The following is a 19,438-nucleotide window of genomic DNA, read 5'->3' on the forward strand; positions in this document are numbered from 1 at the left end:
AAAGTTAGTTGACTTACATTAAATTTATTTATTGTCTGCTGAATAATATATAACGTTTTCGTACTCTGTGCGAAATTATGCCTTCCCTACATTGTTATCGCCTGTGTGTTCTTGTCGTTACAGTTTTTATATTAGCTTTTCCCAGTACTGAATCATTCAATATCTTCTTTTACTTGCGGTAATGATTGTGTGGTATACTGTGTGGAATATGAAATGAGGCCGAAAAGAAACGGAAAGCGTTACGAAGCGTTATGAAGCGTTAATACTATTTTTATGTGAATCTTGCAATCTTGTGTACAATGTTAATCAACAAATCGCATGAAACATTGCACACAATGCTTACAGGCAGTATGAAAATCTCCACCACGGAAAAAGGCAACAGAAAATTTAGCTGTACGATAAATCTAATAAAGGTAAAACATTTCGCGGATAGGTCACAATTTTCTGTACAAAAAATTCTACACATTAATTCCATTTGCTTAAAGTCAACATTTGGTTCGTTTTGTTTGGTTTCTTTTTTCACATATCAATTACTATCTTCTAATCCTTGAACGCGCTCGACTTCAGGCCTCTCTGATCTGTCTGGTAGCAGTGACCGTAAGTCAAAAACATCAGCTTTCTTGCAATCTCTTACAGAGTGCTACCTTCACCAACGACTCGGACCGTTCGAGGGTTACTTTTGTTCGAGCGCGTTCGACAATGATGACGATGACGACGGCATTCCGACGCATCCCTCTTTTCCCTAATCCGTGAGCAATGTTTCAATTGTGTGTGTGGTCACCGTTTTGCAGTGGCTATATTTGCAGCGTTACCGGTACTACCGACCATCGATATTTGTTTGTCTACGCACTAGGTTTTTTGCGACTAAATTAGCAATGTCTATGTCCGCACCTAGTGCGCTAATGAATGTTATGAGATTGGTACTATTTTTGACGATGAAATGGTTCTACTATTTGCACACTACTATCGCTACCGTTTTACATGTTTGTGGCTAATTACATTGTTTGTCGCTGTGTTGAACGGTTTGGTTTTCGTCACCTTCCTATCTGATCTACTGTGTGTGTTTTGGTATGTTTTTATCTTAAATTCTCGCTAGTACAGTTCATTCTACGCGTTGCGTAAGTGCTAGTGATTTACATACGATAAAGTTCCTGGTTTCTACCTTGCTACAATAGTGTATTTTTGCTGTCCAAAGATGTATATAGAGAGTGTTTAAACTCAACTGAACACGTTGCGCGCACGATTAACTGATTAAAAATTAACCACTTCGTTAACGTACTTCGCTTATCAATTCAACGCACTCTCGCTTTCTCTATTTCTCTCTATCTTTCCCGCTCTTTCTCTCTCTCTCGCTCTTTCTCTCTCTCTCTCTCGCTCTTTCTCTCTCACACACACACTCAGTTGATTCAAACACCTATCTAACACCGTAACGTAACAGGAGGATTATAACGCAACGCCGTCCTGTGATTGTGCACCGTTTGTGCTTGTGAGAAGTAATGGTAAACTGTTTGTTTGGTGCATTGGATGTTGTGGCATTCCATGCTCACGAAAGTGTATGTAAATGTTGTGTCGTTACTAACTTTATTTAGGCCGTTAAACATACAATCGCCATTTAGGATGCTTTTCTTCAAGATGATATCGATGTTTGTTTACCGTTTTAACCATTATTACTCATCAAGCTTAACTGTTACAGAGTTTGATTTTGTTTTTTGCTTTGTCATCGTTCAATGTGCTATAGCTTAACTAAGAGTTTTTGTATTTTGTTTTATCGGTGTCCTGGAATGTCCTGAAGAGCTTCACAATACGTCACACCACAACTTCCTAGCTCAACACAGTTCTAACAATTTAAAAAAGACGCTATCAACTATCTCATGCGATGCTTTTTGAAGTATTGTGTTACCAATTTTGCAAGATTTTCATATTTGTTTTCAGTAAAAACTGCCTTTTTTATGCGGCCAAAGCCAGCAGCACGACCTATGCGCAAAGAATTCCCTTTGATACTAAAAATGTTTGTAATTACAGTTTGATATTTTAAAAATGTTTGCCTCTTTAGTATCTCTTCAATGTAAGTTCGATTCGATATTATTCGATATTATACCAAAATCTGTAAGAAATCTGCTGAACCGTGAATAAATAGTGTACCCTGAAGTCTATCCTATCACTTAAAGGGACCCAAAACAAACGAGCACTCAACGCAAACGATCAACTATTACACAAAAATTTCACAAATATGTTTGTGTTGAATTACAGCAAATGTTCTAAATTAGAACATAATCATTGTACAGAGCGCTAAAACAATTTCCCCATGGGCTGTCCCTTTTTAAATAATCGTCACCACGTGATGCGTGTGTACAGTATCGGACAGAAAGATAGGGCATTGGTTTTTTAACGCACCGTGCACCCGTTGGGCCAAGTTGATGTGTGGTTTGTATGTGCTTGTGTTTGTGTGTGTGTATGTGTGTGTATGTGTGTGTATGTGTGTTTGTGTGTGTGTGTATATGTGTGTGTGCATGTGTGTGTGTGTGTGTGTGTGGATGTATGTTTGAATGTGTATTGATGTGTGTGTTTGTTTCACAAGTAGGTCGTTTCGAATAGATTTGTAAGTAGTTTTTTTGTGTTTTGGGTTAGGTTTTTGGTGTGATAAGCAGGACCACCGCCCTCGCGATCAGTGTGTTTTCGATGTATTAACAATGTTACGGTCTTCTTTCGCCGTGGTCTTCTGAGGACGTCCGGTTGACTTGCGCGTTTCGGTTGTCCAAACGCGTTTCAGTTGTCTAAGCACGTTTCGGTTGTCCGAAGCGCGTTTGCCACAAAAGTGCGCGATCGTTCCATTACGAACTCGATCCTTTTGCGCTTAATGCCAGCAGCAGCCATTCGCTTTTACATATGGCGCTGATGATCGGTACAACGTTTACCTCGACCCATTGTTACTAACATTGCTTGCTTGGACCGTCAAGAACGCACTGGTTAAAAACTTGGACACGGCTGATCCCGTGCTCTGCCTGCGTTCTACTTCTATACGCGATGAATTACATCGTTTTGGAGCAGCAAAAACATCGCATGGATAAAAACTATCAACGAGTACGCGAGTAAGCGTCTTCCCTTCAAAATCGAGAAAAGAATACTGCCGCGCTCATGAAACAAAACGCCCATTGAAAAGAATAACTGCGCGCCAGCTCAATGCACGCACAAAGTTTACCATTCGCACACAACGTGCAACGCAGAGATGCACGAAGGCCTTTCAATGGCGTGCACTGGAGAAACACCTGTGAGGGAATGCCGAGTTCATTGCTATTGTGCGCGTATCCATTTCGCACCGGTGTCGCATTCACATTCATGAAACAGCACACCTGCGTTTTCGTCCGAGGAACAAGCGCTGCTGTCGATGCAAACTTTAGTTTTTATCCAAGTGTAAACGCACGATGTTTCACATGATAACACACATAATAAGAATAATTTCAACGCAATATGACATCATGGCAAGCTATGTTTTTCAGACACAAACCCGCGCACTTGCAAATACACATTTAAAAGCACACTCTCTTTCTACTACTACTACACACACACACATGCACACACACACACACATACACACACACACTCACACACACACACACATACACACACACACACATACACACACACAAACACAAGTAACGTGGCAAAACAAGTGCACGGTGCATTGAAAAAAAAGGGTCCTATCTTAATGTCCGATACTGTATGTGTTACGACTTTCCAACCTGCGTGTGCCAACATTGACATTACCAGGAAAACTTTATCTGTGTGCGATTACTCAAGTATTCAGAGATGTACATTGAGATTTAATGTAATTAACATCGGAGAAACATTCCCAAATCTCTCACTTTATGCTTATGAGCTTTCCCAATCCTGCAGTGCGTGTGCACTCATACGCTGACACAGGAACTGCTAAGATGGTTTGTCGGTAGAATTTTTACCTTACGCTCTAGTCTTAAGTGAGACATAGTGACCAAGCGTCTCGTTCTAGCGAAAATTGCTCGGTCTGTAGTGAACTTTTCCTATTCCCCAATGGAATCTTCCGTCGCCGTAGCAGCGTACATGGAAGGATGCAAAGAGGAGCTTAGCTTCTCGCCCAACATCCTCTTTTACCACAGACACTGCCCACCTTGGCTCGGCTTATCCCTTTACCACGTTTTTCTTCTGTTTTGTTCATATTAACAGTAAGAGAAACAGTCAACTTGTATGCCGAGAACAGTAAAGCAAATACACTCATTAATCTTAATTAAACACGCAACAGCCACAAACACAAAGGCACCGACCGGAACGGCACGCAAAGCGCACAAGATTTTGGGAAAAAGAATCGCAGTAGCACCGGGGCGGGCAGGGCTTGAGGTGTGGGAAATGGGAATTATTTAGGAAAACACAGGCTAGAAACCGGAGCAAGTGAGAATTAAATTGGCTCAGCAGCAGCAAAGCCATGGAAGAGATTTCGTATCCGGTTGAAGCTTGACGCTCCTTGGGGACACAGCAGCAACAGCAGCAACAGCAAACGGTTTGACTTCCGTTTCGCGTAGTCTCGCTTATTAGAAATCTACACCAACCGTGTGTCCGTCGGAAAAAGGCGCCTGAAGCTGACTGATGGCCGGGGCTTAACTGTCACCGAAGGTCAAACGGAGACGCCCGGCAGGCTCGCACTGTCAAGAAAACGGAGGCATCGGAAGTCGATTGATATCCGGTCTGGGGTAAGGATGGAATGAAGAAAAAGTTTGTTTTCTTATGGTCGCTGAGTCCAGTTTTTGAGCAGAAATCAAAAGTAGATACCACATATTACGTACTAAATTCCTTTCATACTTTCATTACGGTTCAATGTACGATTAGTCACTAGAAACATATTTTTTGTTTGTTTGTGCAATAGAAATCATGTGCAAGAATTTAACATTTTACTCAAGTTAATTGCAATAGTTGTTTTCGTATTCAACTTATTGAGAATCGATCATCGGTACCATGGAGTTTTCTAAGGAAAAAAAATCTTACAAAAAATAGTATGTAAAGCACTTCTATTTGATGTAACGTCCCTCGCGGACATGCCGGCCTATACAAAATTTCGAGACTTGTTCAGGACGACGCAGCCGAATAGTCACATAGTCCATGCTACGGGGGTACTGTATTTTTTAGGCTTGAGCCCACGACGGGCATGTTGTTAAGTCGAGCAAGTTGACGACTGTACCACGGGACCACCCCAGAATAAACATCAAAGAGCTCATCATTGTTTTTGGCCATTTCGACACGGACTAAACATCTCAACGCAATCATCCCAGGACACCCAACCAAAACATGACCCTGCACTAATGGAATAAATCTATCTCCAATACTCCAACACCTTCAAAATTGATTGGTGATGATTTTTGGTTGGTAAAAACTAACCGCTTGGCACCGTTCAGTTATAGACACCCCGCGTCATCGCTTCCCGGTTACGCGTGTGCCACTTGCAGGTAAGAATGCGCACGTACGTCCGCCGGAACGAAGCGTTGCAGAGGGCGTAGCAGACTGGGTTGATGGTCGAGTTGATGTAGCAAAGTGCGTAGAAAAAGTCCCACAGCTCCTGCGGTATACACTTGGTGCACGCGGTAAGTGGCTTCAGCAGCACCAGGATGTTGTACGGCGTCCAGGTGATGATGAAGCTCAGCAGGATGGCCGACAGCGTTTTGGCGGCCTTCGTTTCCTGGCGCTTCTCCTGGGACTTTTTCTTCTTCTTCACCTGGCGGGCGGTTTGGGCAAGGTTTGCCTGGTGCAGTTGCTGCTGCTGCTTCGACAGCGGTTTGGAGATGATCTTTGCCGAGAGCGGTAACCGGAAGTCAGTGGTTGCGGTTGATTGGCGCCGCGTCGCTACCGGTAAAATGTAATCGGAATCGCGCGACGGTAGCGGACGTCTCGGTGGTACCGTCATCGACATCGGTACGTCGTCCTGTATCATCTTGATCGAGGGTGCCCGCTCGTCACCCGATCCACCCTCCGGTGGCAGTCGGATGAGGATGGTGTACACGGAGTCCTGGCTGACTGACCGCGATCCTAACCGGTTGCTGTTCGGTAGCGAGCGAGAATCCCGTGCACCGTGCATGTCTTGCAGATGGGCCAGCGGGGGCAGAGCAGGGCGTATCGGAGTGGGCGAAATGTCCGGTATCATGCTGACAACGTTACTACGACCGCCACTGCCGGCCACATATGGATCACGGATCACGTTCAGTGAGGTGCATCTGCAACGAAAGGACAACCGGGCGCATTAGCGACTGAATGAATGAGTGCTCGAGGTCTGCTGGACGGCAGCGTACAACAAAACATTGATTGTGAGCTTAGGGAAGGCCGCTGGAGTAGGTGTATCGGAATGGCATGAGCTGTTTCCTCCCCCCACAACGCTCACCATTCCCAACGCATCTAACTCCAGGCTCGCAACCCGCAAAACACGCAGGTGAAAGTTAAAACGTTCAAACATTAACGCAACGAACTAATGAACGATACGAGATGAATTAATGCAATGATGCGTTAGTTGTCAATGAGTTCGATGAGTTCTGTTTCCCGTAGATATTGGTGCAGTTGACACACAGCTCTCTCTCTCACACACACACATACACACACACACACAAACACACAGAGCTAACATACATTCTGGTTCAATGACACGCTTTCACCCTTCACGAGGTGCACACGTGTAATCTATTGGGTGCTTCCAGTACCAAAAACACATCAATGACACAAACAAACGAGAATAACGTGACACAGGTACTAAATCATGAATACACCACCACTACTAGAGTGATGTCCAACTGGCGATGCCGCTGCAGGATATCATTGGGTGTCGTTTGATTGACAAAACGCGAAGTACGTTATGACGAAAATGCACTGAGTGGGATGATTTTTGGCGATGCGGTTATGCAGTATCGCATACTGCATCACTACGAACAACGGGTGATTGGAACGGGAAGGATTCGTACAGCGGTTGACAGTGGGCTGGTTTAATCAAAGTACAATGGCTTATTTACTCTATCCTTTGAATATAGTGGAAATGCAAATGAAATAGCTGTGGTCAAAAACAACCGCTTAATAAAGGTAAATATCAAGCTTTATACAAAGATATTTCTTATAGTTTTCGAATAGTTTCGAAATTCACTTTGACACTTTGTTTATTTTAATAACTGAACTGTTAGTCTAAAAATTTTTATTGTAAATTAAAAAAAAAGCAAAATTAGTAAATTGTAAATTTATCGGTTTTCTTAAAACTTGTGCTTAGAAAAGAATACTTTTTAGCATTTGAGATGTTCTCACACGTGTATTGAAACTATTTTATGATAATAATATGCTCTCTGACTTTAATTATCTAGCAAACACCTTCCGTCCCATGAATTAAATGATAGGCTAAAGCTAAAAAAATATGTTCACACCTTCGAAGATGGTGGGGTTTCCAAACAATTGCCTATTTTTCAGCATATGTTTTCCCCTGCACGGCGTCAGCTTGCTGTTGTGAACAATGCGCTTTTTTTATTTTTCTTAGAAAGCTAACCTTATTGGCTACTTAAGTCCAACCATTCTTTCCAAGAATCCTTCACCCGTTGTACGGCAGAAACAAACACACTGGAAACAAACCAAACACATCGAACCGGAGCAACAAAGCGTTGCCATGCGAAACCGCAACCGGGCTGAGCTATGGGTTGCCGCTCTCCATGGTCCGTAGCTCAGCGCGGTCGAGAAAAAATGCTTACGAAAACTTTAGACGGTACAATTGAAAACGGGGAAAAGAAGAATGGAGACTACATTAAGCTGGAGTAAACAGAACGAAACAGTTTCACTACATGTTTTAAGCAAAACCAAAACAAAAAGCATTCATTGTTTGTCGCAGTACGCAACGCAGGTATGAGTTGTGATTGCGATGGTAGGTGGACGGAACAACGGAATTAGCTTGCAGCAGCTTTTGCACAGCACAGCTCTAGATGGAACATTGAAACATAAAACATTCGTGTTGTTTTTATCGATTTGATAGTATAATAGAAAAAAGAAAGGTTCGGAGACCGAGCTTCCTCTACCTGGTGACTGAGCTTGGTAGGGGAGTTTCTATGGATACAGGTGTTGCATACCCTAAGTCCGACGGTTCCTCGACGTCATACCCGTAGTCGTCGGAGTCTTCGCGCCCGGAATGCCACCACGCGATGCACCACTCTTTGATGCCGCCGAAGAAGGTGGTCGGCTTTTTCGGGACTCCGTTCATGGTGATCTGCAAAATATGGGTTTGTTGTTGATATTTTGTTTGTTTTTTTGTTTGTTTGTTTTTTTTTTCGAAAGTAAAAACACGGAAGTAAAACGCTCGATCTGCAGAATATTGAGATGTGTCGCTCGACAAACATTCCGTGGCGTGGTGGCGTGGTAAGGCGCATTTACTTACGCTTGATCGTCGGGATAGCATGCCGTGTCCGTAGGCACCGTCCGGAAGGACGGCATTGGTCATGTAAACGCTTTCCGCGTCCGCTGAAGACTCACTGCGAGGTCTTCGCCAGCCATCCTCGGCAACGCTAGCAGGCAATACGTGACCTCCTGAATGGTTGACCGCTGTGTTTTCATCACTGAAAGTAAAATATATAGAAAGATAAATGAAGTATTTTTTTTTTATTATTATGTTTACGTTCAGGAAAAAGGGTGTTGCTCATTAAGACTACATCTAAATATTTCGCTATAGCAAAGGAAAGAAAACTTGACCTTTTAGTAAATGTTATGCAAAATTGCAACAATAAAAATCGATAAAATGCATAATCTTATCTATTTCTGTTCCTGCAATGCCCTAGTAATTGAGAATCAATTACAAATGGGAGATCGAGTACACACTCCTGTGAAAACAATGTCAGACAGGTAAACAATTAGGTATTATTTATTTTTTAATAATTTCAATTCTTTTTTGTTTTAATATTAATTTGCAATTTACATTTTCTGTTCGACTTTTTTATGATTATTACTTCCTTTAATTTGTTTATTCTTTTTCTAATAAATTATTAATGTTTGTATCAGTACCATACAATCACCTACGTGTTATTAATATTTTATTTTAACTGATTCGAGAATCAATTCCATAAATGGAAGTTTATGACAAGTAAACTAACATCCAGATAAAAAAAAACATGATGTATCTATCATAATGATGCACAAATTACATCAAACTTACATTAGAGACGTACTTCTACACTATTTCGATACAAGCATGGTGTTTAAGCGAGTTACATAATTTTGTATTTGTTTTGTTTGGCTTAAAAAGGTTTAGTTTTGGTGGTTCATCCTTTGATGATAATGGATATATTTTATTGTCAAAAATGAACAAAAAACTTGATGAAACTCAATTCATACTATTCGCGATCATTGCTAAATTAACACCACATCAAACCAGACTCTCACATATCGCATACGACCTCGAAGCCATTTTCACCTGCTTTGCGGCAATCGGGGTCGCGGGTCATAAATTTGTTCGGGTTGTTTCACGGCTTATACCCCAAAACTTGCCTGAGTGATTTTTCTCATCTTTAAACTCCTCAAACAACAGATCCAAAGTCAAGTGGATTTAATAAAAAAGTAATAACGGACAAATACACGCAACTAAAAACATAAAATAAAAGCCCCATTCGCAGCCAATTCCGAGTGGGCTGAATCCTTTTTCATGCGTAGCATGATTTGAGGAAGCAAAAAAACATCAGTTTGATAGGGGTACGTACTTACAGATCTGAGGGCATCCCGATTCGGTTCGGGGAGTTTAACTCACTCGACCGCAAAACGGGGTCATTGAGGTTTTCCGAAAGCGAGCGGCAAATGCGATCTGCCGCACAAAATGGACCCGATGGGCTTTTTTAAATTCGGGCCTGTGAGAAGTAACGTGATAACCTTGCTGGGCGTATCCGTTACTTACGACCCTGGCTTACTAAAACGGCATCATATCTTGGGTGTGGCGTATGCTGTTCCCATTCCCGGCCTTTCCCCCCGGCCGGTTGATCTTTGGTCGGAAGGGATTCCATTTTCAAATGCCATTGGAAATGCTACGCCCACCCCCCCCCCCCCCCCCCACACCCTCACCATCACCCCATCGATGCACACACTTTCGCGTTAGTTTTCGCATGTCGAGGTTACTCGAAATAAGCCTTTGCCCATTCACCGCTCGGTACTGGATTCCGAATTCCAGAGTTTTCCCATCAACCGTGGTTGCTGGCATCTTTCGAGATCGGTTGGGATGGGGTTTCCGGGACGTGTTGATAGACGCCAATTTGGATGGTTTCGTCCCCAGAAACATCAAGCAGACAGCTTGTACGAGTGGGCAACATGTTTTATTTTCAATTTTTCATCCTACATTCACCCTTTTTTCCGATTGTCTAGAAGAGGGTAAAATGAAAACAGTGGCTTGAGAGAAAAACAAGAAAATAAAACATTCGAGTTCGAGAGCACTCAGCACCCTCGTCTTTGTTGAATTGGGTCTGCTGTGAGACTTTACAAAAAGGTAATTCGAAAGCGAGTAAACGAAACGAAGAGAATTGGACAACTCTTCGCAAACGCATACATGTGCAAACACACACACATGCATGATTCACTTTTGACGTAAAACGATTTATTTACAGCATGTCCATTTGGGGTCGGCAGATCGGCTGGTCGTGGTGAGTTGGAGATGTACAAGTTGCCGAACATCCTACAACCCACGGGCTTCAAACTAGTACCACACGCAATCAAGGAGTGAGTGTGTTGAAATACAGAACCACTAGACTAGCGCACATAATTCAAACAGCATCTCCACCCGCATCATGTCCAAGCGCGAAGAGCCGGAGATGCTCAAAAGGGTATTACACAATGGTAGGTCCCTTTTCAAAGGCGTCTCCAATGTTGCACCCAGCTACACGGATGAGCTACCCGATGCGCAGACACAAATGGAAAAGGCTGTTCGCTCACTAAACCAGTGACAACATCTTTGCTGAACGAATGATACCCGCAGGTCACTGGAAATGGTTGATTGAATCAAGAATTATGTTTTCTATTGGATGAGGTTTATTAAATTACAACACTGTAGAAGACTGTGCTTGTAGCCGTCCGAGAGTGGCGAGTTTTCTGAAGCTTCAATCATGGTTTCGAAGGCCTTGAACATTCAGAGCTGGACTAGTCAAGGCTTTTTTACGGAGGCTTTTTGTAATACATCTAGAAAAGTAGCATCATGAGTACAATACAATCAGTACTTGGTGTGTCGTTGATCCTGGTAATTTTTTTTTTAATTAGTTCATGAGAGATATTACGAAGATTTTTTTTGTCCTCAATGCTTTTTAAAACAAGATTTTATTTCGTTATGAATAGAATAAATGGGTATGCTATGCTCAGAGAAATAGTTGTTTGGTACAAACAGAATGTGTTAATTGAATAAATACCGTAAGAGATCATGAATTAAAAAGGGATAAAGAATTGAATTAAATCGCTCCAAAAGTCTAGGAACTCATGCTTAATTATTATGTAAGCTGTAGTGTATTATGAGCATTTATAGTCATCGTCTTTTAAAAATTATTTCATTTAAAAGAAGAAACTATTACAAACCAAATGTCATTTGTACTTTAAAATGTTAAACCTGAAATAGAGTTGAGAAATGTTAAGTCTACGGAATGGAGAAATCTAGCCCTGCTAATAAAGCCAATTATTCTGAACCTTTCGAATTCCTGGAAACAATTACATAAACAACTCATTAAACACAGTGTTGCATGCGAATGATTGACACATACGTATTATACTGCTATCTTTGATTTACTTACATTACAAGGAACTATAATTACAGAGGGGTAGTTAATTCAAAATATAATAAAATAGGAGTAGTACATTACATCCGAGGTCGGTAAACTTTTAAAATAAACGGCGATACTGAAGAAAGAAAGAGCACACCCTGCGTGCTAGATCGTCAGAAAACGATCAATTTGTGTTATAGATTAAGAATGTAGTTAATGTTGTTTATGCGTTATTTAAATATGCGTTACTTTTTATGATAATGGCATTTTCAATGAACAAAACTTCTATATATTTTCTATGTTTTTTCGCTAGGAACAGTATCAAATATAGTTTTTTTATCACGATTTATTCATTGTTCAGTCTTGAGCTATTCATCATAGAACTAAACTGAAATTTTACGCTACCAACACTAATACCCCAACTTCAAGTAAGTAATTCTATAATGTTTTTATCTAAACCAACCGTTGCATAAATCATTGCAAATTCTAAAATTGAAAGGTAAGGACTTTTACCAACATTTCAAAGAAGTAAACCCTGTGTTGGAGTGGAACATTTTCCAAAAAGACATTTTTATCGCTAGAGATTGGTATTGGTTACCAAATCCATCAAAACAGAAGAGTCCAAAATAGAAAGAGAACTTGGAGATGCGATGAATAGTCATGAATGTGATGATGGATCCTGTCATTGCGCTCTTTGATAGCGTAATGATGAATTCTGTCCACATCTAGCCCATTGATAATGACTGCCAAGGGCGTGCTGAACCGGTACAGCAAATAAAGTATATAAATAAACCAGAAGTTTTTAAATTTTATCAATCATGAAATCATTTGCCTTTTTAGTCCTTTTATGACAATTTATCCATGGAAAAATGAGCATCAAATCAATATGATTCATTAGAAAAATTGTCAAATAGCTATGTTATTCATTTGTATTGAAGTATGTGACTTAACTAATGTTCAATTACAAATATTCTTGGATGAATTTGTGAGTTTAAAGATAAATTTCACACAAGCATACTTTCAGAGTGAACTGGGTAATAATCACATTCTTTGATATTTTAAATACAAACAACTTTAACGAACTGCTCAAAATGTTAATTTCAAAAGAAATCAATCTTTGCCGAGCCAGTATAACTTCATCAATAATCATTTCCACCCTTCACACCATCAGATTTAAACTGCTGACTTTTGATCTGAGAAATTTGCTTTTCCCATTTCTACAGGAAATTGCTTCGATCAGAAGATTGGTACGATATAAATGGAGCCGTGGTTGATACGTGACGTGGTTGTTGTTTTACAAAACTGAGCGTTTATTCTGCTACTCAAATTCTGCTGCTGCTACCCTTGGAGATCACTTGCCATCTCCGCAAACAATTCTACAGTGTAAAATTCATTCCCTTAAATAAGTTGCACGCTTGTAAAGATTGTACCTTATTGTCATTGCTTATCTGTCACCTGGTTGTCTCGCTCTGGCACCTGATAAAGATAAAGCTACTACCGTACTTCGCGGCCAAAAAGTGCGCCATCAGGATCACGGTTCGAACGTACGTACGCACGCACGTATTGCTTTCGTCGCACCAGATGGAGAAGTTGAAAAAGTTCGACAGCCTCTAGCGCGACGTGCGCGACATTATAATGGAGCCTGACCCAGCCACACCTGGCTGGCGGAAGTTGACAATGTTTTCGTTCCGCGGAAAAGACCCCGAGGCCTGATGATGGGATATGGTACGGGACTGTCGTTCCCAACTGGCATTATTTTGTCGTGGCCTGAGTTTTTATGCTTTTTCCCCCTTTCGTTGATGGTAATTCTCTTGCAAACACCTACAGTCCGTCTCGCAGGTACGTGTCCTCACAGATGACACCGGTGTGAGGTGTGCCTGCACGGTGTAAGGTGTTCCTGAGGCAAATTAGGTTAACTTACTTTCGAACTGTGCGAAATTGGTTCGTAACCTCCGCAGGGTACTGTCCACTGTGCCACTGCGTGAGCTTGTGCCTTCATAGGAATCGTGCGCAAAGTAGGATCCGGGATGTGGGAGATTTTTTACATCAGGTTAGGGAAAAAAATTACATGTGACTACATTGTTTCCTGAAAGAACAGGGGCGACGAGGAGGAGTCGGACAACAGGAGCAATAAGGAAGCAGCATTGTTTGTGTAATGATTTATTACATTGCCACACGAGTCGGGAGCACGATATTGTAATCTGCTGGAGTAAGTTTTTAACCGGCATATCTCTTCTTCTCCGTCAAATATGTAATTCTTATCGTGCCGTGTTTTTTGCACAATCTGTTACATCTATTTTCTTAACAAACTTTTCAATGTATTATGCAAATCCACTCGACAGCAAGATTGTTTTCTGCCGGCTAAAATAGCGCAAGATATTTTTTTTTTTAACACAGAGCGTTCAATTATGTATTACAGCAATTTTATAAGGTGCCCTTTATTGAAATGGTAATTAAATTGCTGCATCACAAGCAAACTTCGCTTGACCATGTTGATAAAAAAAAAGAAATTTAAGCTTTTTTAAAGAAATATAACCAATTTTCTCGAATGAGCTGTTGTACTAAGGATAAATAAAATAATATAACTATTTAATACTCAAGTGATTCTTTAGGAGGCAATAATTTCCATTTGTTTGATTTTCTAGCAAAATATTTCATTTGAAATGTCTACTAGCATGGTTTGATGTAACCATTTCTTCTACTTGGCGTAACGTCCTACGCAAACATGCTGGCCTATACAGGGTTACCAGACTTTATCAGTACTACGCAACTGGATAATCTATCCTCGCTACGGGAGAATAGTCCATTCTGGTCTTGAACCCACGACGGGCCTGCCGTTAAATCGTGCGAGTTGACTACTGTCCCATGGGACCGACTGAATGTAACCATTTATTTTTTACAATTGTTCACGCTTTTCACAGTTCAACAAAGTAGAAACCTAACGGAATAGGTAACATGAAAAACATCCCACCTGAAAACAGTGCCAACAAGCAAATGCTTGCGAAACATATGAAACGCACTTGGTATCTTTTACTTAATTTTCATTCCCCATTCCAAGAAGTCAACGCGTAAACTGTCAGATTTCTTCCTGGAAAATCTTTGATACGACCACAACCACGATCTCACAAAGTTCGTGCTGTATCGATCGACATTTTCTTCTCCACTCCCCGCTCCCTCCGTCTCCCCCGCCCTCCCAACCCACCTGTCATCACCACCGTCATGACACGACAGTGCTTCCGAATTTATCGTTTTTGGCCAACGTTGGATCGCGTGTTCCCAGTGGGAAAAAGGGTTTTCCTTAATCCTTGCATTGCCATTGACGGCACGGCAATGGCATTAACTAGTGACAGCACTTCCGTTTGCCTTTTTCTGTACCTTTTTTTCTTATTTTTTTGAAAATGTACGAACTGTGAGCGTGATCAGTCACCGTTAAAAATGTTCTACGTAACGTACTCATGGAATTGTGGACCCGAATGCGGCGAGGCCTTGCTGTATGCGAAACGACTCAGTGTTTGTGGCGAAAATGATTGCGATGTACTATCGTAATGACAACCTAATCCAGTTACGGTAGGCACGTGTAATATTGTGGAATGTTAAAAAGGTTTGACATGTATACATTTTTACATAAAAACATATACGACTAACAAATTAAGCTGGCAATACGATTTTGTTTATTTATTGTTTTCAAACAATGCAATGTACAATCCTTGAGATCTTACTTACTAACTTATCAGGTGCTACAACCGCTTTACGGTCTTGGGGTTCTTGAGATCTAGGGCACTGAAATTCTGCCCTCATTCCTTCTTTACACCAAATTTATTTGGTCAAATCTATTGGCGTTTATGGACATTTGTTCATAGACTTTACTTCAATAAGAATAATTACACGAGCGTATTTATACAACAGAATCGCATTATTAAGAATATTTTGCGGTACCATAAAACAAATAAGGCTAGTATTGTATGTATATTATGTTTGATATATGATCGGCAAAAAATTATCTACACTGCATATAAACTAATAATATAACTGTCAAACTAATCTAACATTTTAATTCCTTTTCCAGTTATCGCTCTAGAGCCCACCTAAGCTTTTGATGAGCTTGCCTACTTTTGATTGATGGGTGGTTTGGTGTTACCCTTGACAGGATAGTCAGTCCTGCGTCATTAAATGCTCAGTCCTTACAAGACTTGAATCCATACCGTGTATAGGTTGTGCATTTTGACGATTGTTGCACATAACATAACAGTAATAGATAGGTTAATGCAATTTTAGTTCTCTTATTTAATACGTAAAACTACCCAATGTTGGTTTTCTTACAAGTAAAACAAACATGAAATTCAAAGATGAATCTTTAATTATATTTGCCTAAGCAACAGCTAAAAGTAGATAAACCAACAAGTCTCAACAGGTTGTAATGTACATGTTTTTGCTGCCTCTTTCTATTTTTTAGCTTACGTCCAACGATAACGAAATAACTGCACGCTGCTTTCGATGCTGACGTCATTCGCATCGAAAATCATTGTGCCGCTTATTGCTACGAACTGAGGAACGGTATTCTGGCGAAATATTTTTTCCGAAATTTCTCTTCTGCCCTCGCTATCACTGCATCACACACTTTCCGCTTCATATTTTCCAGCCGACTAGGCAGGTTAGTCAAACTTTCTCCGCTTAGTTTTACATCAGACCGTCATTTCCTAGCACTCATTATCGCGCAATATCAGTAAAAAATAATAGAACTTTGAAACGGCGTAAATAATTTGCAACGCAATAAATATGTTTGTTTTAGAGGCAATGTTAGCTATTGCTTTTAGAGGAAACAAGAGTATAGATAGGAAAAAAAATCATGATATACAATTGTGTGTAATTTTATTAACTTCTACAACCCCTCATTAGAGACTCGTAAAAGTCTTATCTAACAAGAGAGAGAGAGAGAAAGTCTTATCCAGACTATACATTTAATTCGGATTCTGTGAAACAGTCTTGCACGGCAAAAATGCATATATTTAATTTGATGTAAACACACGCAAGAACCTCAAAGAACATAACGGATAGGTAAGGTTAAAAGCAATAAGCAAAGAAGGAATATAACGTTTTCGTCCTGGTTCTCCTTCTAAGTACTCATCGAAACGACGTGTTGCCTTAATAATTTTAATGTTTTATGACTACAAAAAACCTCCGCACACGTTAAGCTGAAGGTGTCAACGCTACAAGAATCATTTCAACCAATCGCGTGCGACAATTTAAATCGCTTCGTGAGGAACGTGCAGAAACCGTTGGCAGGCATGACAAATTCTTTCAGGCGGTAAATTTCTACGAAATTTGTCTCAATATACTCTACGAAAGTATGGTCCAATTTTAAATAACCTTCTCAATGTCACTGACAAGCAAAAATATACGTGAAGATATCTCCGGCTCTAGTTTACGCGAGTGTTATTTTCTCTTTAAATCGTTTAGTGCTTACCTAAATTACGTTCGCACAGCGCTGGTACTTAAAATCTATTCCTTCGGGATAGTGTTACCGTTTCTTCTGTGTAGAGTGAATGAAGGAAACATTGTTGATTGTGTGTTTGCAAATTGCTTCCAACAATAATGCGATCTTTCCTCTTTTCCGGAACACACACTAGCTTGTCCAACACGGTGCGACGTAGGCACAACTGGAGCACGAAAACTACTTCGCTTAGGTCGGGAACATTAAACGGGTTTACAGTTCCGCGGGCTCAAGTTTTAATTAGCATAAAGCATGAAAAAATGGATGGTAGGTGTTAAGACCGGAGTCCCGGGGTCGCCTACTGTCATTTGTGTTTGGAGTGTACTCGAGTGTTGGAACTGACAGTTTTAGGAAAAAATACTTCAGACTTGGTCTGTAAATTAATGGATGCGTTTCGCCTCTGGTTTGCTTGTTTGTGACACGAGCAGACAACAAGCAGATAGAATTAGCATTTTGGGCGCCGTTTAATTGAGCAACACTTTAGCGTCGTGCGGAAAATGTTGCAGCAGCCAAGGTAAACGTGGGTGTGAGTAAATAAGTAGAAATAAAAGTTGTCCTACAATGTCACTCGTCTGCTAAAACCATATTGTCGTACAATTTATGTTTATTAATATGTTTACTTCCTTTACTCAGGAGAATTTCTAAGTTGCTAATAGTTTGTTTCCGTTACATAGCAGTGCTTAGCTATGAAGAATATTTAATAAAAACTTTCCTTTGTTTGTAAACAACAGATTTCACGGAAACGGAACACGGATTGGGTTCAACCCCTTTATGGACCGTACCCACATACTTTTTCTTCAAACGGAAGAAAAGTAACAAATGGTAGAATATCCAGAAAAATGAAATGTTTGATTGGTCCACTAGTTCAAATATTGAATTACCCGAAGTTAAAGAAAACTGGTTTAATTATCCAGCCTGATGTATGTTACCAAACCTTCTTAGTATTAAGTATTTTCCCCAAAATCTTGGTAGAATTTTGTTCTACTTTGTTTTTTTTTTTTTTTTTGTTAATTTGAACATTTTGCACCACCGGGGCCGGAGATCAGGAGACTTTGTATCTGAAAAAAAAGTCAAGGTAAGTCTCTATTGTCTCATCAACCCTCAAGCACACTATACTTATTTCTTCGTGTATTGTAAATTGAGAATAGCATAAATTAGCACCCGAATAATAATGTTTAAAATATACTGCGCTTTTTTGTATTTGATTTAATTGATTTAATTTTATAAACTAGCATTTCTAACAAAAACATGCATTTTAAGCAACAATTTATTATTATTGAACACAAAACCCCAACGCCGATTTAATCGTACGCTCTTGCTCTTCAAGTACAAAAGCCAAACTCCTTTTTGTAAAACGAACTTCATTTTCACTTCTAATCAAAGCAAATGCATCAAGCACAACGAGACTATTGCACAGTTTTAGGTCAAACAAGTTTTTGGAAGTACCGAACAGGGTCATATATTTTGCAGTGCATTTCTTTTCACACTTTCGATACAAGGCGTAAAGTTCCAACCATTCAGTCGACAGAAAGTCACAAACAAACCCTGAATCGTAAACCATACTCATACAACGGAATAACCTTATTCCATCGACAGTTTGCCAACGTACCAGTTTTACCAGTTTGGATTTAACTTTTTTTCCTTATTGCTCAGCAATCCCCACGGGAAATGGTATCCTTCGCTGCATGCATGCTGAACGTGTATCGTGGTGATTAGGTTTCCAATTAGGGCCCGTCCGGATGAAAGCACGAGGATGCTTCTAACGTTCGCAGCACCCACAGAGCCGTTGAAAAATGAAACACTTCTAATGGCTACCGGAGTTGGTTGGCGTTGGTTTCATTTTCCAATGATTTGCCCCATTTGCTCCTTTAGCATCATATTGAGTGCACGGCCCTGCATGATGCTGGACCTGCTGCCGCACCAGGTCATGATCCCTTCACATTTCGACACCGAACTCGTGAGAGCTATTATTGTACGGAGAAGGTCAGACTTTGCACGCAGAGCAGATTGATTTAAACTGATCCTTGAAAACGTGGTCAATCCGTCCTTACTCTGGTGCTGGTCGCTTCGGGTTTTAACCTTCCCATTTGTGCGAACGAATCCCAAGGCTTCGAGTAACAGAAGCTTGATTGATCTGCGCACCACATCCTTGGGCATGCTGTATTATTTCTATCCTCCTTTACATGGAGTGAAATTG

At 40.5% G+C, this 19,438-nt stretch overlaps 1 protein-coding gene across 4 annotated transcripts in view; it reads right to left on the reverse strand.

Moving 5' to 3' along the window:
- Positions 1-41: 41 nt before the first annotated feature.
- The window catches only part of LOC120959176 (muscarinic acetylcholine receptor DM1), a 77,895-nt gene continuing 58,498 nt past the window's right edge, over positions 42-19,438 (reverse strand). For 3 of the 4 annotated variants that reach the window (XM_040382378.2, XM_040382377.2, XM_040382376.2), the window contains exons 4-6: positions 8,411-8,588; positions 8,055-8,242; positions 42-6,233 (exon numbers count right to left, since the gene is read on the reverse strand). In XM_040382378.2, coding sequence (XP_040238312.1) covers positions 5,417-6,233; positions 8,055-8,242; positions 8,411-8,588 — 1,183 coding nt within the window. In that variant the 3' untranslated portion in view covers positions 42-5,416. The remainder of the gene's footprint in view (positions 6,234-8,054; positions 8,243-8,410; positions 8,589-19,438) is intronic. The other variant, XM_040382380.2, reaches the window with a different exon arrangement.

Source organism: Anopheles coluzzii, chromosome 3 (genome assembly GCF_943734685.1).
Source record: "Anopheles coluzzii chromosome 3, AcolN3, whole genome shotgun sequence".
NCBI lineage: Eukaryota > Metazoa > Arthropoda > Insecta > Diptera > Culicidae > Anopheles > Anopheles coluzzii.